The sequence below is a fragment of the Nomascus leucogenys genome, chromosome 12 (genome assembly GCF_006542625.1).
Source record: "Nomascus leucogenys isolate Asia chromosome 12, Asia_NLE_v1, whole genome shotgun sequence".
Classification (NCBI taxonomy): domain Eukaryota; kingdom Metazoa; phylum Chordata; class Mammalia; order Primates; family Hylobatidae; genus Nomascus; species Nomascus leucogenys.
In genome coordinates, this window is record NC_044392.1 from 47,888,384 (window position 1) to 47,910,060 (window position 21,677).

Sequence of the window (21,677 nt, forward strand, 5' to 3'; positions counted from 1 at the left end):
TTACCTGTGGAAGGAACACTTTCTCTAATCTTAATGAAAATACCATTTGGGTAACAGTGGTCTTGCTTCAGACTTTCTGCCAGCTAATCCCTTGGTGTCCTTCGATCTCTAGTTGGGGACTGCAGGATCCTACCCATTTTCCTTTCCTTTTGTGGGCTGTCACTGCCCCCTTTATCACTTGGGTTTCTTCTCTTCCATGTCTGGTCTTCAGAGTGAGACAGTCTCTCGGTTCTCCCTTACTTGCTGTTCTAAAGATGAGCTTATAAACCATTTTCATTTGAAGGACTTAATCATGATTGCAAAAGATCCAAAGTCATAAATAAAAATTTCAGACTCATAAGGTAGTGTCTGTCCTTGTCAGCAACTATAATTCCCAGTCCCCTTGCTAGATGTCTGCCTCTGAGGTCCTCACCCAAGATTCCCCACCCTATGGAAAATGGAGGTCACTCAGCCTGTCTCCCTCAGATGCTGGCAGCCATGTGAGGCTGTGGGGTCTAGGAGAGGTCTCCTCAGCTTTTGTCCCTGAAGAGTGGTTTGGGCTGATCAGTGTATAGAACAGAGTGGGTATCCAAGTATCTTCTAAAGAGTGCATGGTACTTTCCAAGACCTCTGGCCTGAGCATTCCCCATCCAGGGTGCTGCAGCTCAGGTACACTTGGCTGAGCCTGACTGGAAAGTCTTATGCATCAACCTCTTCAGAGAAGAGACAGGGATTCCTGGAGACCAGAGTTGAGGATTGAGGGCCACTGTCAGGAATGCGTGAGGAGGGCAGAGCCTTGGTATGTTTCAAGGGAAGAGTTTGAAATTGAGATGCAGTGGTGGATGAATGGGCATGATAGCTACAGGGTCAGAGTAAGTTCTAGTGATGACATATTGCTAGCTGCCTCCTGGGAATGTGCCTTTCAATTTCTGTCCCTTCCTCCTGCCCCTGCTGGTGACACCAGTGGAAACTGGAACAGATAGATCTTCATTGGTAGGAAGTTCCCAGATGTCAGGGACAGAACCCCCGGGATCCCAGGTCTACAAGGCATAAGGGCTGGGGATGAGGAAGGAACTCAGGGAGTGTGGGGCAATCACGCCCTTTCCCAGGGAGGAGCTACCTGGGCTTATTCACAGGGCGGGTCCCCAGGTGCTCTCAGCCTGGGTCTGTTCCCACTTAAGTTTCTCTGGGTGCTGCAAACGGAGCTGGCTTGGAGCCTCAGCCCTCTGCCTTTCTCTTCTCTTCCACCTTTTGTTAGGGATCCTGGGCTCTCCTCTTCTCTCTGGGAAGCCAGAGCCCAAGTGCTCCATTCCCAGGGAGGGAGTGCCCTCTAGGGCCAGGGGGAGTGAAGGCCTGAGGAGGCACCAGCTGGAGAAGAAGGGCAGGGCCTGGAGGCCAAGTCTGGAAGGGAAGGAGCTGCTGGCCAATCAGGGGCGAGCCGACTGCACCCTGACCTGCTGGGCTGGGACAGCACAGAACCCACAGGTATCTGTGAGTTTGAGTGTGTGTGTGTGTGTGTTTCTTTAGAAGCCCTCTTCCAGCAATGGGACTGAAGTCTATAGGGTTAAAATGTGTACATGGTAGGGAAAGCTCCCCTGATCTTCCTTTTGGAACTCTTTCTCCAAATAAGAAAACTTTCTTCATTCTGAATTCTTCTAAATAGTTTGGTTTCACCACTGCTGGATCTTTCTTGGCAAGGCTGTGGGTTCTGGGGTTACCTCTACCCAATTTCTTCCTTTTCCGTAGAGCCCTAAATTCTTATCTATTATGTCTCACTTGTCTCCTGCTCTAATGTTTCTTTAAGTATACAGGATGCACAGCAGTGTGAGCCAAGGTGGTAAATCCTTGGCTCCAGCTAATCCTACCAGGTTAGTGTTTGCAGTTCATGGTGTGGATTGGAGACACTATCAGTTCTGTCTCTGGCAAGGTCAGGGGCTGGGCTGAAGCCTTGATATTTTGGATGTATGATATGACAAGCTTGGGCAGGATTTGCCATACTGACGTTTCATGGTTGTGGAAGCACCATGATTAAATGACCAGGGTGCAAACCAGAATTGATAGTGGCTTCCAGTAGCTTTGCAGGAGGCCAGCTCCTCACAGGGCTTCAATCTTGGGAAAGTGAATCTTTACCTCTCATTTAACTAATGAGGGAGGCTGAACATTTTTCCTTATATTTATTAGGTGCCTGCCTCATTTGTAATTGGCTCATTTTGTCTTCACTGCAGTTTTCCTGAATGAATGGAATCCTGAGTGTTATCTGCTAAGTGGTTGCTTGTCCTGACCCAGGAGGCTTCCACATGCTCTACTTTTAAGACATGGTTTTAAAAATTTTCCATCTGGGGACTGCTGATCGCAGTTTAAAAACCCTGGAGGGCAATGATCTATCCCATTTGGTTTCAAACTCCACTTTATATTTTCTCAGTAGGAAAATTGGGGGGAAAGTTGATGTTTTGGGTGGTAGCTCATAGAGCTAAAGTTTCAGTCTGACTGAGTATGAGTAAGCAATTCACTTCTACCTGAAAGAGCAGGAAAGATTCCTGGAGCTGGAAAAGACTATAGTGATCCTATAGTTCAACCTCTTGGACCCATGTTGAGAATGTCCGTCAGAAACTCAAACAGGTTGTGAAGTTTCAGGCAGAGGCTCTGGAGTCAGACAGACCTGGGTATGAATCTGGCTCTGACCCTATTAGCTGGGAAACTTAGGACAAGTGACTCAAACTCTCTGAGGCTCAGTGTTCTGATGATAAGTGCGGGTCTTATAGGTCATTGTGAGACTACTTAGTGAATATCCATGGAGTCCTCAGCAAAAACCTCGGAGCACAGAATGCAGTCAGTAAGTGGTAGCTGTTATTATGATTCTCACTAAAGAAGAGGTTAGTCGAGCATCTGTCAGGGATCTTTGCAGAGTAGAGGGCTGAATTGGATGACTTTACATACCTGGGACTCTCAAATGGTGCAGGGGGTGAAGCCAAGCCTGCTTCTGCTTGCAGTTCACTCCATCTGAGCCTCAATGTTCTTACCTATAAAAATGGGATCAAATATGAAATTGCACCACCAGATACGAAAATACATACACAGGGTTTTTTTCATAACAGCTACCTCAAGGATTTTAGAAATTGTTATTTTCTACCCTGAAAGGCCTAAGATCAGGCACTGGGCTTCTATGAGGAGCCAGGAGTTGCCCAGGGCAACAGGAGGTGGGTGGGGAGTGGGGTGGCTAGACATAGGCATTAGTGTCCTCACATTTATTGGGCACCTGATGTGTTTAAGGGGCCCTGAGAAGCCTGAGCCAGGTGCTGGCCCTCAGGAAGCCACAGGATGGTAGGGGAGGCAGACAGTGGTGCCACGTAGTAGGTGGGTGCTCCACTTGCGGAGTTAGCATGGTTGTGTTAACTGTTAGCCTCTCTTCCAGGGCCGCCGTCCACACTGTCCGGGTCAGAGTCCTGGGACCACATGGGGATGCTGCCGTGGCTTCTTGCCTTCTCCATTCTGGGTCTCCAGGCTTGGGGTAAGTTTTCTTTACTTGTATCAGAAGTGCCTTTGATGAGCAAGAGAAGACCGTTCTCAAGTTTAATAATAGAAACCCATCCAAGTGCTTTCCCTTTGTTAGTGGATAGTGTAGCTTTGCAATTTGGAGCCCTGTTCTAGAGTTTACAGATTTTTGTTCAAATCCTTGCCTGCCCTTTGTTATGGTCTTCAACAAGTTATTCAATTTCTTTGAATCTTATTTGCTCCCATGATAAAAGGATAATATTGCTCATTTCTTACGGTTGTTTTTGAGGATTAAATTAGATCACAAGTGTGCGCCATTTAGCACAATGCCCAAACAGTAAGTGCTGGGTAATTTGCAGCTATGATTTAATTATTATCACCATCATTATTATACCAATCGTAGTTAAACCCAGCACTTGGGTCTACATTTGTAAATAAAAGCAAATTCCCCAAGAGTAGCAATGCCCTTTCTCTACATTAAAAAGATTTCTTCTCGTTTTATACATAAGAGTAGACACATAGCAATGTTCAGTAAACAAATGCTGTCGAATTAAAATGAAAGTGAGCTTGGTGATTCTTAAAGATGACATGTTTTTCAGTTTGTCTTACATACACAGACCCCCTTCTGAAGGAAAAATGTAATATAGCTTTCTCTCTGTCCTCTGCTACTCAGACAGCAAATTTAATGGGATTACCTGGAGTTAGTGTTGGAGAAACTCACAGGCCTTTCATTGTATGAATGGAGAAGCTGAGGCCCTGATGGGGAAACTAACTTGCCTAAGCAAGGCAGGGAGTTTTGTGTGGTCCTCATCCCTGCCTCCTGGTTCCTGCCCTGCCCCTGTCCTGCCTGCCAGGTGTCAGTGTTGGCCTGCGGGTTGCTCTTCCACTCTGAGAATCCTGTGGGTTTCATTTGTAAAGTGTCCTCTCCAGGCTCCTCCCTCCCTATCCCCAGTCCTCTGTGTCCCCTTCACAGCCCAGCTCAGGCCCTCTGCCTGCTGAGGTGGGCTCCTGTACTCAGCAGTCTCTCCAGCACACTTGGACTTGGTGTCCTGGTCATGTATTTGCTCTTGATTTCACAGAAGGACAGAACCCCAGAACCATGGTGGACACCCTCGGCGACTTTGTCTTGTAGGAAGAGAAACAGGTCACATTGTGGCAGTGACTAACCCAAGTTCATCTGACAACTTTGGGGAGGCTGCAGAGTACAGTTGTTATGAACAGGGGCTTCAGGGTCAGAGATTCTGATTGGAATCTAAATCTACGCTTAAAACCTCTGTTACGTTAGACAAGTAACCTAACTTCCCTAAGACTTGGTTTCCCTTCTGTATAGACAGCATAGTTGCTTTGCTTAACTCATGAAGTTGTTTTAAGCCACAATTCTGATAGCATCCTTGGATGTGCTTTGTAACCACAGGCCTGGTCTGTGGGAGGTGGGGCTGCTGACAATGTCACTGCTGCCACTGGCTACTGCTCCCAGAACCCCTGGTACTGAATGGGAGCAGTGGGGGATAAGGACAGGCTGGCAGTGGCTAATCCACAGTAAAATGTCTCTAAAACGTCTAGTTTTTGAAGGCAGTCACAATGATCTGTATATTTCTGTTTCAAGAACCTTGTCTGGCACCCATAGGTGATTAAGACATGTGTGTTAGCTCAACATGTCACGACTGTCTTGGTATGTGACACTCTGCTGGGTACCCATGGTTTGATTAGTAGGTCTGCAGGTGAACCAGGAAAGGTGGCACTGCCCAGATAAGGCAGCAGGTGAGACTGCAGTGCTCCTGGAATGGAGGGAGGCTGGGGGAGGTAGGAGGACAAAGGCCTTTCTGGGCAGATGTGGAAGGCAGAGGTAGGCCGAGGCCAGAGACTTCTGTGGTTCTCCTCTGTGTGCTTGCTAGAAGACGTTAGGTGACCTGGGGAGGAGGAGAGGCTATGCACTGCAGACTGGGATGTCTGGCCCAGCCTCTGAGCTTGCTGGCCACGTGCACTCCAAGGAGTGCACCAATGCACCAGTGCTCTCTTGCAGGGGATTTTCCACAGTTCTCCTGGAATGAGACCCAAGCCAGCGGCTTGTCCCAGAGGCTTATGGACCTGTTTGTCAGTATCTCACAGTTCATTCACAAGGGTCGCAATGGTGAGGCGGTTTGGAGATTGGCTGGGGCTTCTTAAGTGGTCAGAAATGTTTCTCAGGACTTGATAATGTCTGGGCTGAGAGTCAAAGGGTTGGGGAGGAATCCCAAGAGGTTCGTCTCCAACAACTCCCATGGATCATCCTGAGTCCTTAGGCAAAGGGGAGTTCCTCAGCCTAAGGAGAGAAAAAGAAGAGAAACTCAAATGAAGAAAGAGAAGGAGGCCAGGTGCGGTGGTTCACGCCTATAATCCCAGCACTTTGGGAGGCCGAGGTGGGTGGATCACGAGGTCAGGAGATCGAGACCATTCTGGCTAACATGGTGAAACCCTGTCTCTACTAAAAATACAGAAAATTAGCTTGGCATAGTGGCACGCACCTGTAATTCCAGTTACTCAGGAGGCTGAAGCAAGAGAATCACTTGAATCTGGGAGGTGGAGGCTGCAGTGAGCCGAGATCACGCCACTGCACTACAGCCTGGGTGACAGAGTGAGACTCCATCTCAAAAAAAAAAAAAAACCAAAAAAACAAAACAAAACAAAACAAAACAACAACAAAAAAAAAAAGAGAGAGAGAGAGAAGGAGAAAAAACCCAGAGAGAAAAGACATGTCCTCCACTCCCAGCTCCAGCAGGACAGTGTCTCCATTGTCCCTCAGAGCACTCCTGGGGCTCCCACGATGAGAATGGAGAAAGGGAGCCCTCAGGTAGCCTGCCGCCATGGGTGGGATCTCACAGCCCTGCAGCTAGGGAGTGTTCGGAAGAAAGAGGTGCAGACCCCGTGTTTATGGAGCCTCCTGTGGGCTCTGGAGTCCCTAGTTGAGGAGACTGATAGAGCTTCCTTCAAAGAGTCACGGTTCTTAGGGGAGGGGAAGACAAGAGACACAGTTGAGACCAGGGCAAATGGCAGTGAAGAAAATGCATCCTCAGGGTTCTGGGCTAAGGAGGCAGCTCAGAGCCCCATGGTGGGCGGCGGGGTTGGCTGGGGTGCTTTCTGAAGGAGGGGAGCATGTAGGCCAGGGGGCAGTGGGGGATGGGATTTGCCCTTCAGGGAAAGACAAGGAGAGATTGTCTGGGAACAAGGTGGTACGACTTCCCAGGCTGAGTGCAGCGTGTGTCCGGGCAGTGGTTCAGCCACAGTGGAGAGGAAGAGGGGGCTGTGGGGGTGAAGGGCTCCCCCAGGGTGTCTCCCATGCATGGGGCAGGCCTGCCCTGAGCATGAGAGGTCAGGGCACATGGTCGACCTGTTGGGGGAAGATGGGCAGGGCCTGCTATGTGCCATTCTGTGGTCTTCCCTACAGATACTCCCACCATCGTCTCCCGCAAGGAGTGGGGGGCAAGGCCGCTCGCCTGCAGGGCCCTGCTGACCCTGCCTGTGGCCTACATCATCACAGACCAGCTCCCAGGGATGCAGTGCCAGGAGCAGAGCATTTGCAGCCAGACACTGCGGGGGTTGCAGTCCCATTCCGTCTACACCATAGGCTGGTGCGACGTGGCGTACAAGTAAGAGGCTAGCCAAGTCCCTGAGGCCCACATCCAAAGTCACCCCTCTCAGGGTGCTTCCCATTTCCCCTTCTCTGTGGCTCTTATTTTCTGGGCTTCATTTACATTGCTTTTGTAATGAATAAAGATGGTAAAAGGGAAATCAAACAAAATCCGAAACCTCCGGGGATTGTAAGAGGGATGACTCTAAGCCACTTATTTAAGTGGCTTTCGATTCTGGTGCTCCTGTGAAAAAGCAAGGAAGGTTATATAACAACTGCAGTTTTAACTGAGCCCTTGGAACTCATGAAATGTTACAGTTTACAGAGGTCTTCACAAATATCACCCAATGTGGCCCTCCCAGCTACTCTGAGAAATGGGTTCCTACCCATATTCCTACCCTTATTTCACAGGTGGGAAAGCCACGGTTCAGGGGAATTAAAAGCTCTGCTCAGAGAGGGGAAGCATGTACCCAGAGCTGTGTGAGGGTGCCTGCCAGTGCAGCCCTTGCTCCTCCCCACCTCACAGGGACTCGCACCTGGAAAGCAGTGTGTCTCACTTGTTACCCTGAAGGACCACTCTGACAGCAAGTCTGGGGACCCCACCGGGGAGAGTGGGCACTGGGAATGGCAGGGAGGTGAGACCCGCAAGAAAACAAGGGAGGGCATGAAGGAGCTGTGCACTGTGCATTGAGTTTCTGCTCTGGGGATCATCAGTGGAAGCCCAGAACCTTTTCTCCCTTAGCCTCAAGAATGAGGAGACATATGTAGAAGGAGAGGGAAAGAGAGAGTGGGAATGGGGCTGTCCTCCACGGAACTCTAGAGACAAACATAAATAATTTCTGAATTATCCATTTTGGAAAGGGAAATCTAAGTCTTCTTATTTATTTATTTAATTTATTTTTAAACACAAATATATAAGAGCAGTTGCAGGCCCTGGTCGTGGCCCCCAGCACCCCTGGCATGGCTGGGTCTTCCCTGTCTGCCCACGGTGCATGCCGTGTCAACCACGACTCACCTGCTGCCCCTGCCACCAGCATCTCCACTGTCCTGCTGTTGTTGCTGCTGTGTTATCTGGTTTGGTCACTATATTCCTAAGTTATTTCAGCCACTGCATCTCTAAGTCAGGTTTCTACAGTGACAACTTGACCATCTCCAGTTTTTGCAATGCAGCTGACAGTAGCTGTAAGGGACTGTTCACACTGGACTAACCACAGGCTGCTGCAGGAGTGACCAAGGAACCTGTGAAAGTACTGGCAGCAAAGCCAGGGAAGGGGTGGACACACCAGGCTCCACACCCATTCCTCAGGTCGACATCGGTGTAGGGTGGAAAGTCAGCCTGACTCAGTTCAGGCTCTTTCCTTGACCTAAGGGAGGTGTTCTTTCTGTGTTTAGTTTGCTGTGGAAACTCATGTTCTATTAAAAGATGAATATGGCAAAGTTGTGAAAACGTCAATTCTGAAGACTGATTGGAAAGTGGAGGAGAGAAATTATAAAGAGGCAGGAATAAAAGAAGTAGAATAAAAAATTGATTTAAAAAGTAAATGTTAAAAAGGAACATTCTAAACAAATTTCTATGATAAAGAAGAGCTTAAGGAAATTCCTAAAGAGAATCTGAAGAAAAACATCAATACAAAAGGAACTATTGAATCTGGCATAATTGTTTTAGAGAATGTTCAAGTGTTTGGTCCTATAATTTAAAAACATGATGTATTAATTTTTAAGCTCTTGAAAAGCATTGGACTAATGTCCTCAGGTCCTTGAGTGTCATGCAGTCAAATTCCACTTTGAACCAAATGAGTATTTTTAAAGTGAGGTTCTGGAAAACACATGCAAGCTAAATCACAACAAAAACTAAAATATATTCCCATGTCTCTTGGAGGTCTAAAACTGATTATTCTGCACCTCCCATTGTTATGTTATTGGAATATAGTACTTATTTATGAGCCTCCAGAACCCCTTTTCCTTTTGAGGATCAGTGAGAGGTTTTCATTTATGGGGATTTGCCAGTAAACCCATTATTTCCTTCTTGTCAGCTTCCTGGTTGGGGATGACGGCAGGGTGTATGAAGGTGTTGGCTGGAACATCCAAGGTTTGCACACCCAGGGCTACAACAACATCTCCCTGGGCATCGCCTTCTTTGGCAGTAAGATAGGTAAGGGCCGCTCCCTGCGGACCCCGTGCTGGAGAGTTGTGTACACGCTCTTCCTCCACTCCCAAGGCTCAACACTCATCTTTTCACCCTACATCATACTTACCTTCTCTGATGATCGCCCTTCTCTTGAAGTTCTTTTCTCCTTTGGATTCTGTGACATGCATACTTTTTGTCCTCTGCCTCTCATTACTGGTCTGTACTCTTGTGATACTGCTGAAGCCTGCATGGGCATTGCTTGAGCTCACGGTTGTTGCTGTCACTTCTAAAGTCTGAGGTTGTCTGACATAGACGCTGTGACTGCCAGAGGCAGAGAAGCACGGCTCATCTCTTATTCCAGTTTCTTCCATTGGTGGAAACTGACCAGAAGGCAGCAGGCAGGGAAATCTGGAGGTATAATTTGCAGGCTTCTAGCCCCTAGAAAAATAGAGAGAAGCACAGAACAGGGATGGAGTTGAGAAATAATACATACAGAACCAGCACTTGCCAGCATCCTCATTTGACAGATGGGGCTAGGTAACAGCATTTCTCTCAGAGGTTTTCTGTGAGAATTATGAGTGAACAGATATAAAGAGCCTATTGCACACCTGATCAGGGGAGCTATGAGTAAATTCTGGTTGCCTTTTATCCTGTACTAGTGCACACCGGACTTGGTCAGGTGGGCTTCCCTTTGCATGTATCCTTCACTGCCTTCCAGCTCTTCTGCCTAAAGATGGAGTGGGTAACGTCTTAGCTCGGCTCTTGGAAGAAGTTTTCAACCTTGGCTGCTAAGAGATCTAGGTAGTTTCTTGCCTCTTAGGCACTCTGTTCTGGCAACTGGGCCAGTTTCCTCTCTTCCAATCCAGTTATTCAGGCTCAAGTGGTAATATCATCCTCCCTTCAGGTATCTGGTCCAGGTGGAGTTTCTTACTGATATTTCTGTGCTCCCTGTCCTCCTCTTTAAGGCAGCAGTCCTAGCCCTGCTGCCTTATCAGCTGCAGAGGGTCTGATCTCCTATGCCATCCAGAAGGGTCACCTGTCGCCCAGGTATATTCAGCCACTTCTTCTGAAAGAAGAGACCTGCCTGGACCCTCAACATCCAGTGATGCCCAGGAAAGGTAAGACCCTCCATGTCACCTCGACCTCCCCCTCATCACCACCCAGCCATGTTTGGGAGCCATGTATGGGAGTGCTTTTTCCTGTCAGATCCCATGGGATTCTGGGACCAAGAACATCTCATGCCTACTTTGAGATCTGGAAAATTTTGAGAGGGCGTCTTCCTGGCCTCCTCTCCATCCCATCAGAATGAGATAGCCATAGACTTATTCTTAAAACAAATACATATGTACACAGATTTTCACTCAATCAACAAATATTACTGCATAGCAGGCACGGCACTGTTCTAAGTACTGAGCATACAGCTGTGAACAAAACAGATGAAACTCTTCACCTTCAGGAAGCTTGCACTTCAGTGAGAAAAGACAGAAAATGAACAAAATAACAAAGAAATATATATGATGTTAGATGGCATAAAGGCTATAGAGAAAAATAGAGTGGGAATGGAGTGGGATTAACATGTATACATATTTGTGTCTATTATATGGGGACACGAAGACATACATAAGCTTACATACCTTTCTGAATGCAAAAACCAGCCATGGCCCCAGCATGGCCACAGCTCAGAGAAAAGCTCGTGCTCACAGATGATGCTGACGTCAGAGTGCATATAACAAAAAGCTGAGTAATGAAAATAATGCACTATTTTGAAGTGAATAAGCAGCAACCTAAAACCAGTCAAATTAATAAGCACTCCTGCTAGTGTGGACCTTTTCTTGGCTTGGGATCAATGTTTTTAGAATTAGCTTTTCAAAATTGTGAATCTCTAAATAAAATATTTCTTGCTGTTGGACAGGCACTATGTTCAATAATGATAATTCCTTAATATTTGTACAGTTCTTGCTAGATTTCAAGTTGTTTCCAAATGTGTGTGATCAGTTCAGAGAGGCCAGTGACTTCTGCGTTATAGTCCTGTTACATAAGCGCACATACCTGCATATGTATTTGCAATGCGTGGTCTTTTGAAGACAATGACCATGCCTCTGTATAACCCACAGTCCTTTCCCTTCTGCTTATGCACTGATTTATATTGGTATCAGGGCTGTAGATTTTTGCCTCAGCCCCCTGGCTCCAGCCCTCTGAATCTGAAACCCCCCAACTGGACTTCCCCAGAATCCCAAAGCCGATCTTACACTAGGATGTGCCCATGGGTGCTGGAGGCCTGGGAGAGGCTGAGGAATAATCCAGCCTGGAGTTGAGCTATTGCTCACAGAGAGGCAAAAACAAATCCCTATTTCCTTGGCTTTTCATTTTACCACAGTTTGCCCCAACATCATCAAACGATCTGCTTGGGAAGCCAGAGAGACACACTGCCCTAAAATGAACCTCCCAGCCAAATACGTCATCATCATCCACACCGCTGGCACAAGCTGCACTGTATCCACAGACTGCCAGACTGTCGTCCGAAACATACAGTCCTTTCACATGGACACACGGGACTTTTGTGACATTGGATATCAGTAAGTGGGATCAATGCCAAGAGAACCCTCTTTTTCTTCAGGATTGTAGGAAGGAAGGCTGTGGGAGGGAACTGATGTTTCCTGAGCCTCTCCTTTGGGCTGGGTGCTTTCCATAAGGCATCATATTTTATTTTTGCAAGACTGGGCTGAGGATCATTCAGAGCATAGCTAATGGTCAGTTACCTCGCTTGGACGTATCTCCACAAGTGGTTGAGAAGATTCTGAAAAGAAGGCATTAGAAGCCTAGTGATAAAGCAAGAAGGTGATACCCTCAGGGGAGGCCACAAAGGGTTGTACCTTTTTAATGCAATCCCTTCTAACCTGTCAGAGACAAAGGCCTTGCTTGCTCCTACCTCAGTCTGCCCAGCTCCAAACTTGCTCTCTCCGATGTTAGAATCCTGCTATTCCTCTGGTGTTACTTACCTCATTTTATAGATGTAGGAACTTTTAACCTCTCTGGGCCTCTTTTGTCTCATCTCTACAATAGGGACAATACTTTATCTGTTTGAAGACAGGGAGCGAGATCAAAACATTCTCTTTTGGTGCCTTTAATGCCAGGTCTGTAATAAAGAAACACATTAAACTAATGGAGTAGAAGAAGCTACTTGGAGGATGTCTTGGAATTTTCATAGGAAGGATTTAGGGTTAGAGTATAATGTATTTCAATTATTCATCTGTGACTTAATCACAACAAATCTTACAAAGTCTCAGGTAGATGTGCTTTTGCAAATGTGTTGTTCTGGGCCTATTGTCTCTCTTTTTAACTCCTGTTTTAAAAGCAGCCTTTGCAAACAGGAGGGAACTCTTGCTTCATTTTGCAGGATTTTCCATGGGCTTTCTATGGTTGTTTAGTACAGGTAACAGGAAATTGACTATAAATCTGGAAATTCCACATGGAAAATGCCAGAAGTTGAGAGAATGTTTGTTTTCCTCTTTCACTCAGTCTTTAGAGAGTTGATCCCCATTTCTTGACTTCAAAACCTGTTGTGATATCCTTCTGCTCCAGCCTCATGATATGTCATCTGTAACCCTGATGTAGACTGTAATCAGGACAAAGCAGCCACTCACACATTATTTTCTAGTTTTTTAATCAATAGTTATTGGATAGCTACTATATGCCTGGTGCTAGACAAGATATATTAATCTAACAACAAACAGAGAGAGATTCTCCAAAGATGATGAATTTGGCCAGGCACGGTGGCTCATGCCTATAATCTCAGCACTTTAAGAGGCCGATGCGGAAGGATTGCTTGAGGTCAGGAGTTTGAGATCAGCCTGGGCAACATAGGGAGACCCCATCTCTTCAAAAAAATAAAATAATTAGCTGGGTGTGGTGGCATGTATACCTGTAGTCAGTCCCAACTACTTGGAAGGCTGAAACAGGAGGATCGCTTGAGTCTAGTAGTTTGAGGCTGCAGTGAGTCATGGTTGTGCCACTGCCCTTCGGCCTGAGCAACAGAGTGAGACCCTGTCTGAAAAAACAAAAACAAAAGCAAGAGAATAAAGATAAGTGTTTTATTTGGGAGTGTAAAGGGAATTTCCAAATCTGGGATATGCCTGCTACAGGAACCATAGGCATATCCAAAGAGGTTCAGGCTAGGGGAAGCTTTTAAAGGCAAAAGGGAAAAGTGCACATCGTTTGTTTTGAAATAAAGGGAACACTGGAGAACATTGGCACTTATCGCAGGAGGTGACACCAGTTCATTAGTGGAGACAGTGTGTTGGGCAAGTGTTCTTCATCAGCTGGATGTCCTTGTGACTAGTAACAAGCTGCAGTTTCGAAAGTTTTGGCGAAAGTTCTTGTTACAGACATGTGTGCATAAGAGTCCTTCAGAGAATCTTTGTGATAGTTCTTATTGTAGGCTTGTGTGCCTGAGGGTCCACCCTTCTCAACTTCCTGGCTTTATTTATTTTTGTTAGAGTTTGACACAAGTGACTCCATTTTGATTCTGACAACTTTCACTGATAGATAGGAGAGAAGGAGGGCTAACAAGTAACTATGAGTCAAAGTGTTGAGCACTGTGATGGATGCAGAACAGGATAATGTATAGGATGAGTCTCTAATCAAGGCTTTGTGGGGGGTGATTGGGGTCTGAGAATGGCTTCAGAGGGAGGAGTCCTCACTGGGACATGGATAAGGAGTGGGGTTTATTCAGGCAAAGAAGGAGGAAGAGTGTCTGGGTGAGGAGGAACAGCATTTGCCAGGGCCCGGGGTTCAGACAGATCATTACAAATAGATTTGAAAGAGAGGAGTGGTGAGTAGTAAGGGTGGGAGGGCCTGGGAGGGGCCACATCGCAGAGGGCCTCATAGCAGACTCAGAGAGACTGACTCTATTTGAAAGCCAGCTGCAGACTATTTGGGAGGTCATGCCCTATGATAGGATTTGTATTTTAGAAAAATCACTCTGGATGCTACTTTAAGAATGGGTTGGAAGGAGGCAAAACTCTGGGAAGGAAGCTGTTGCAGTGATCCAGTGACTTGGAGTGGGATCGTGGCAGTTGGTCTAGAAAGAAGTGGAGGAATTTAGAAGCTGTGTAGGAGATACAATTGACAAGCCATGATTGGTGACTAGGTGGGCTGAGTGAGGGGGTAGAAGGCATTCAGGGTGTTGTCCAATTTTCTAGCTGGAGAAATTTTAGAAGAAGATGGGTTTGCTTGGACTGTTTTTACAAGTAGTACTTGAAGCTGTGGCAATGATTGTCCAGGGCGAACACGTTGAGTGAGAGAATGGCCTAGACTAGAGTGCGGAGGAGCACCATGTTTGAGGAAGGGAAGGTGGGGTGGCAGAGGGGCCTGAGGGAGCAGCAGGAGGAGGAGAACAAGGAGGGGTGTGGTTGTGGAAGCCCGGGGAAGGGAACATTTTAAGAGAGTTGTCAACAGGGTCAGTGTAGTCTAGAAGTAAAATAAGTGTCCATTGTACTTAGTGCCAGGAAGCCACTGCTTACCTTGGAGGGGTCAGATTTAGTGGTGTGGTGGGAACAAAAGCCAGGTTGAAGTGGATTGTGGTATTTTTTTGTTTTGTTTTGTTTTCTGTCCTTGTCTACATTGGCACATAAGAGATCTCCAGTCAATATCGGATGAATGGATGAAAGAATGAATGAGTGGTTGAAGGAGCGAATGAAGTATTTAAATTCTGTTTCCTAGAGTGACTGTCTTTATTTTCTTTTCCTGACCTAAGCTTCCTGGTGGGCCAGGATGGTGGCGTGTATGAAGGGGTTGGATGGCACATCCAAGGCTCTCACACTTACGGATTCAACGATATTGCCCTAGGAATTGCCTTCATCGGCTACTTTGTAGGTAAGGGGTGAGCATGGGGTAGAGGGTGCTGGGGGTTGAAGGACCATGCGGCATGTCTGGGAAGCATGGCGGGAAGGGCAGCCCTGTGGTGCCTGGCAGTGTGAATGGAACATTTTAGCTTTAAAGTGGACTCTTAATACAGGATGTCACCAGGATCCCCTTTCAGACAGAGCATTTACTCCCAAATCCACCCATCCCCATGCCCAGCTCCACCTTGCTTTACATCCAAGGCAAACATGGAGCAAGGGGGGAAATGTCTTTTGCAAACTTCAGTGGTTTTATCGCTCAGTTAGCAAATGCATCCCCTTTCTTGTTAGCCATGGCAACAATTTGGGGAGCACCACTGCCTGTTATGGAAAACCAGTGGGCAGCCCAGTGGTGCTGTATCTGCTTTATACCTGCTCAGAAGTGGTGTGTTGTGCTGCAGTTCTCCTCCAGAACAGTTTTTTATTTTTATTTTTATTTACTTATTTATCTATTTATTTATTTATTTTTGAGATGGAGTCTTGCTCTGTCTCCCAGTCTGGAGTGCAGTGGCGTGATGTCGGCTCACTGCAAGCTCCACCTCCCGGGTTCACGCCATTCTCCTGCCTCAGCCTCCTGAGTAGCTGGGACTACAGGCGCCCAGCTAATTTTTTTGTATTTTTAGTAGAGAAGGGGTTTCACCATGTTAGCCAGGGTGATCTCGATCTCTTAATCTTGTGATCTGCCTGTCTTGGCCTCCCAAAGTGCTGGGATTACAGGCGTGAGCCACCGCGCCTGGCCCCCTCCACAGCAGTTTTGAACCTTCTGGAAGAAACTTTGGCACGGAGGAATCAGAGAAAGCAATGACCTTGTTTTCTTTTTGTGCCGGATTGCCACAATTTAAGTAAATGTGTTGGCTATGGTGATGGCGGAATGGGGCATGGTGGGGGAAGAAAGAAACTGGGATCTAGGTGCTTGTCCCTTCCCTAATCAAGAAACTTTGAGCCCCTAATGACTGATGGGGAAAATATGTTTTGCAGAAAAGCCTCCAAATGCTGCAGCACTGGAGGCAGCCCAGGACCTGATCCAGTGTGCCGTGGTTGAGGGGTACCTGACTCCAAACTACCTGCTGATGGGCCACAGTGACGTGGTCAACATCCTGTCCCCTGGGCAGGCTTTGTATAACATCATCAGCACCTGGCCTCATTTCAAGCACTGAAGGAGGCCCCACTCCCTCTGAGACTGCCCTCCCTCCCCTACCGGGTCTCTCCAATCCTCACCAGCCAAGCTGGCTCAGCACCTTGTGTCCCCCTCCCCTGCCAGCCCATCCTTTCTCAGGTTTGAATGGTCATGTCCTTTCCTGCCAACATCCTCCAAGAGCCCCCAAACCTCACAGCTGGGCATTCACAGCCCTCTTGGTCTGAGTTGAGACTTCCCCTCTCTTCACCTACCTCTCCCCTGGGCACCTACCTCCTCAGTCAGGCGAGACAATGGGCTGGTCCTTGTGGCATTTCTCTCTCTCTCCCTGCAACCCCTGTCTCCTCTTCTTTCTTTCTTTCTTTCTTTCTTTCTTTCTTTCTTTCTTTCTTTCTTTCTTTCTTTCTTTCTTTCTTTCTTTCTTTTTTTCTTTCTTTCTTTCTTTTCTTTCTTTCTTTCTTTCTTTCTTTCTTTCTTTCTTTCTTTCTTTCTTTCTTTCTCTTTCTTTCTTTCCTTCCTTTCCTTCCTTTCCTTCTTTCCTTCCTTTCCTTCCTTTCCCCCTTCCTCCCTCCCTCCCTCCCTCCCTCCCCCCTTCCTTCCTTCCTTCCTTTCTCTTTCTTTCCTTCTTTCTCCTTCTTCCTGCTTTCTCACTCTCTTGCTTTCTCACTCTCTCTCTCTCTCTCTTTCCCCCCCACCCCTGCCTGGTGAGCCTTCCCTGTTTTCTGCCTGGAAGCCCCCACCCTTCATCCCTCACCCATGACCTAGGTCAGTGTGCCCACCCCTCCTCTCTGCTCACACATGGACTGGTACATGTTTGGATGCAGCCCTTACTTAAGGGCTGTAATTATTTATAGATATGATTTATAGATATGTCTGTCCTCTCCTCTGGGTTGTAAGTTTCTCCAAGGGAGGAATTCTATTTTATTCATCTCTGTCCTCAGTTCCTCAGCAGTGTTTGGAGTTTAATAGGTTCTACAGATGTTTGTTAAAGAAATGGATGAATAAATGAATGAGTGGACCCAGGTCCCTGTTCACCTTGCCAATTTGCTTCGGAACTTCCCCTCTGGGGAAGCCTTTCTGGATAGTGTACCCATCCCACCAGCATTCTCCCTGTTCCTGTTGCCTCCCAGTCCAAGGCTCAGAGCTGGCTCTGGTCGTCTGTCTGTAATAGTGGCTGTATTGTTAGGGTCCCGCGTCCATGTCCCCCAAGAGCACCCTGAAGGCAGGGAGCATGTGCTTCTCTGGGTCAGGCCAGGGCTGTGTCCACACAAGTTGCCCAGTGCCTGCCACTTGCCCTTGCCTGGCTGAGTCCCACTGGGTGTTGGGCTGAGAGAGAGCCCAGAGCCCTGGTGCTCTGTAGCCCTCCCTACCTGGGCTCCTCTTGCCCAGAGGGAAGCTCCTTCTTTTCTGATGGGGGCATGATGACGTACTGCTGTTTACTGGAAGCACATGAGCTGGCTCTTCTTTTCAAGGGTTTTGATCTGGAAACAAGGGAAGGTGTTGACAGAAAGAGTCAAACTCTGTAAAAGATTTGAAGAGATTTATTCTAAGCCTAATATGAGTGACCATGGCCTGTGGCACAGCCCCAGTAGGTCCTGAGAACATGTGCCCAACGTGGTCAGGCTACAGTTTGGTTTTATATATTTTAGGGAGACATGAGACATCAATCGATACATGTAAGATGTATATTGGTTTTGCTGGAAAGGTGGGACAACTCAAAGCAGGAGGTGGGTGGGTGGCGGGGAGGGCGTCCAAGTCATAAGTGAATTCAAAGATTTTCTGATTGGCAATTGGTTGAAAGAGTTATTATCTAAAGACCTCCAACCAATAGAAAGGAATGTCTGGGTTAAGATGGGGATTGTGGAGACCACGGTTTATCATGCACATGAAACCTCCAGGTAGCAGGCTGCAGAGCTCTTATCAGACCTAAAAGGTGCCAGACTCTTAGTCAATTCTCCCCTGGATCAGGGAAAAGACCTGGAGAGGGAATGGAATTCTCTACAGAATGGGAATTTTCCCCCACAAGAGACAGCTTTACAGGGCCATTTCAAAATATGTCAAATAAATACAGTTTGGGGTAAAATACTTCAATTTCTTTTAGGGCCTGCTAATTGTCATGTTGATATCTTATTGCAACAGTCTGTTTGGTCAGTCTTAAGATCTCTGTTTTAAGGTTAATGCTGGTCAGTTGTGCCTGAATCCCTAACGGAGAAGGGTATAATGAGCCATGTCCGACCTCACTTCCCAACATGGCCTGAACTAGATTTTCAGGTTTCCTTTGGAAGACCCTTGGCCAAAATGGAGGTTCGTCAGTCAGTTGGGGGATTAGAGTTTTATTTTTGGTTTAAAGAGGGAAGGAGGAAGAAGGGGTGCCAGAAACATGGGCTTTCTTCCCCCTGTACATGTTTTGAGTACTGATGCTGTGTCTTTGCTTCCAGTGTTTCACGTCTCTTACAAGGCAGGCTTTAACAGCCTAATCTGTATACAGCTCTGTGCTTTCAAAACGGTCCCTCCGATCTCATTAGATTGATTCTGTCCATTTGTCATTTGCCCTATGGCATCCTGGTTATGTAAGCAGGGGAAGAATGGTTCATCTAGAGGGTCACATAAGCCCAGGGAGACTCAGAACCCTTGCCCCATTTATACAATCAGAGGAAGGTGGCTCCAGAACTCCTGTAGTGAAAGGTCTTCCTCCTGCAGTAAGAAGTGACACTCCTGCTAGCCTCCTTCTGGTGGAGGGGTGGGTTGTGGGCACAGGCTTCCCAGAGGAAACTTCCCCAGCAGGGGTGAGTTTAACATCCCCTCATGCAGGAAGTAGCCAAAGGGGTAGACTGAGATGCTGAGAAATGGTTTCATGAAAAAGGTATCCTTATAATTCTTGGCCTTCCTTATAATCCTCCAAAATAGAGGGTCTCCTCTTTTTGATTTAAACACCATTCCCAGGCCTTAGGGACTCATTGACCTCCCTCCCCAACCCCCATCCCTTATGAACTTTGGAAGAGACTGTAGATTCCCCATCTCCATCAGCACTCATGAAGGCCTCAAAACAACAATATTGGCTGGGCGTGGTGGCTCATGCCTGCAATGCCAGCACTGTGGGAAGCTGAGGTGGGTGGATCACCTGAGCTCAGGAGTTCAAGACCAGCCTGATCAACAAGGTGAAACTCCATCTCTACTAAAAAAACAAAAATTAGCCAGGCGTGGTGGCAGGTGCTTGTAGTCCCAGCTCCTCGTGGGGCTGAGACAGGAGAATTGCTTGAACCCGGGAGGTGGAAGTTGCAGTGAACCGAGATAGCGCCACTGCACTCCAGCTTGGGAGGCAGAGCAAGACTCTGTCTCAAGAAAAAATACTGCATGGTCTGGATTATTGTTTTTCCCAAATTATCTACTTTTATTGATCTTAAACATACTAAGTAAAATCAGAGCACTCAACTGGCAAATGCCCTTCCCTTCCCTTCCTTCCTTCCTTCCTTCCTGCCTGCCTGCCTGCCTTCCTTTCTGTTTTCTTGAGACGGAGTCTTGCTCTGTCACCCAGGCTGTAGTGCAGTGGCACTATCTCGGCTCACTGCAACCTCCACCTCCTGGGTTCAAGCAATTCTCCTGTCTCAGCCTCCTGAGTAGCTGGAACTACAGGCACCTGCCACCACGCCTGGCTAATTTTTGTATTTCTAGTAGAGACGGGGTTTCACTATGTTGGCCAGGATGGTCTTGATCTCTTGACCTTGTGATCCACCTGCCTCGGCCTCCCAAAGTGCTGGGGTTACAGGCGAGAGCCACTGTGCCCAGCCAGCAAACGCTCTTTCAAGGCAAATTCAAGGCAGCTTATTCCAGGCAGTTTGCTTCTCCTGTGTCCTTTTATAGAGAAATTCTTCCCAGCTTCCCCTTAATCATTTAGAGTGAGGGGCAATACTAACACCCCCCTCAGAGGATTATCGCTAGGGTTAAATGAATGATCAGGTGTAAGTGTCTGAGAACTTGTACTCAGCACTGAAGAACCATTCCACTGGCATCGGGTGAGGCTTTTGATTTTTGCTGTCTGTTACTCCTGTTTGACTGTGGCAGGAAGGATGTGCCTTCGTGGGCATCAACCGCAGCTGCCTGGGGAAAATTGGTGGAGATTGTGCCCAGAACTTGTGATGAGCAGGGAGGAGCCAGGCAGGCCTGCAAGTGGGTGGGGCAGGTTTGAAGGAGCCCACTGTGAAGGAGGGGGCACAGCCCCTTCATGGCCCCCGGCATCGTCAGGGTGGGAAGGGCCCAGAGTTGATCGACTCAGTGGTTGTCCACGATTATAAGCTGGGAAAAAAAGACTCCAAAGTTTTCTTTGGTTCCAGCATAGTGAATATCAGTCTGGTTAAAGCCTCCTGTTTCATGGAACACTGAACTGGAAGGAGGTAGATGACCTGTTCAAGTTGGCCCCGTGAGTTAAGTAGAGGAAGGAGCACCCAGATTCTGAGGCTGAGGCACGGCATGATTCCTATCACCCCTCTGCTAAAATCATGGTATGGCCTCTCCTTTCCCACTGAGTCAACTAACAACACACGAGTATGCCGGTTAGGGCCTCCACAATCTCTTTCCCACAGAACAAGCCCGTGCGGGTCACTTGGAGTCTCACAGGCTGGGCTTTCCCATGTTCCTGCCTTTGCCCGCACAACTTCCCCTCTCTTGACCTCTCCAATCCCATTTTTTTTTTTTTTTTTTTTTAGCTGCTTTTCAAAGGCTTGCTCTTCCAGAACCTGCTTCTCCAAACTAGAAATGGCGTCTCCCACCGCAAACGCCCATGGACTTGGCCCCGGCCTCGTAGTGTCTCTTTGCTGCCCGCGTGCCTTCTCCCTGCCGGCCTGGACTTCCCGAGGGCTGCACCTGCTCCCCTCGCTCCGTCTCCTGGGCCAGCACAGGGCCTGGCACACTGCTTGGGCCACCTAAGCATCTGTAGGAGGAAAGCCAGGGTGGGCTGGACAGAGGCAGTGTCTCCCTCAGCTGGTCTCAGACGCTTGTCGCAGAGCGGAAAATCCCAGTGTCTCCACTGCTGAGCCTCCGCAGATTTCTCACAGGGAACTCCCTCTTAATGCCAGGCCATCCTTCGCCCTTACCCTCTGGCGGCTTCCCCTCCGCTGGTGAGATTTGGGGGAGGCATCCTATCTTCTCCAGCACCAATGCCCTCCAACCCCGCCCCTGTGGAGGCTCCTGTGACCCCTCACTGTGGTGGATGCAGCCTCTGGGGCCGAGGGTGGTGGGTGTGGTGGGGGGGCGGAGAGGGGGCGGCGGGGCGGGAAACGCGACTGCAGCTGCTCCCCTGGCAGTGGCTTTCTTCCGACTGGCTGACTTAGGAAAACCTTTCTTCCTGAGCTTCCTGACACCGTTCCCCATGCTTCCTGGGCTCTTCCTCTCCATGTTGTGGGCTTTTTTCTTTCCACCATTGTGTCTTGTGTGTGTCTG

The 21,677-nt window shown here is 47.9% G+C and overlaps 1 protein-coding gene across 1 annotated transcript; it reads left to right on the forward strand.

Annotated features, from left to right (window-relative positions):
• Positions 1-3,385: 3,385 nt before the first annotated feature.
• On the forward strand, positions 3,386-16,357 carry PGLYRP3 (peptidoglycan recognition protein 3). Its single transcript, XM_030823322.1, has 7 exons — positions 3,386-3,487; positions 6,896-7,097; positions 9,112-9,230; positions 10,172-10,324; positions 11,584-11,782; positions 14,962-15,080; positions 16,085-16,357. Exons 1-7 carry the CDS (start codon positions 3,433-3,435, stop codon positions 16,261-16,263), a joined length of 1,026 nt encoding a protein of 341 aa, XP_030679182.1. The 5' UTR covers positions 3,386-3,432; the 3' UTR covers positions 16,264-16,357.
• Positions 16,358-21,677: the final 5,320 nt, after the last annotated feature.

Excerpts from the sequence above, each read along its gene's own strand:
- PGLYRP3 (XM_030823322.1), top strand. The coding sequence starts at position 3,433 with ATGGGGATGCTGCCGTGGCTTCTTGCCTTCTCCATTCTGGGTCTCCAG. Across the intron at positions 10,325-11,583 it reads TCCAGTGATGCCCAGGAAAG|TTTGCCCCAACATCATCAAA; the intron begins GTAAGACCCTCC and ends ATTTTACCACAG. Across the intron at positions 15,081-16,084 it reads CTTCATCGGCTACTTTGTAG|AAAAGCCTCCAAATGCTGCA; the intron begins GTAAGGGGTGAG and ends TATGTTTTGCAG.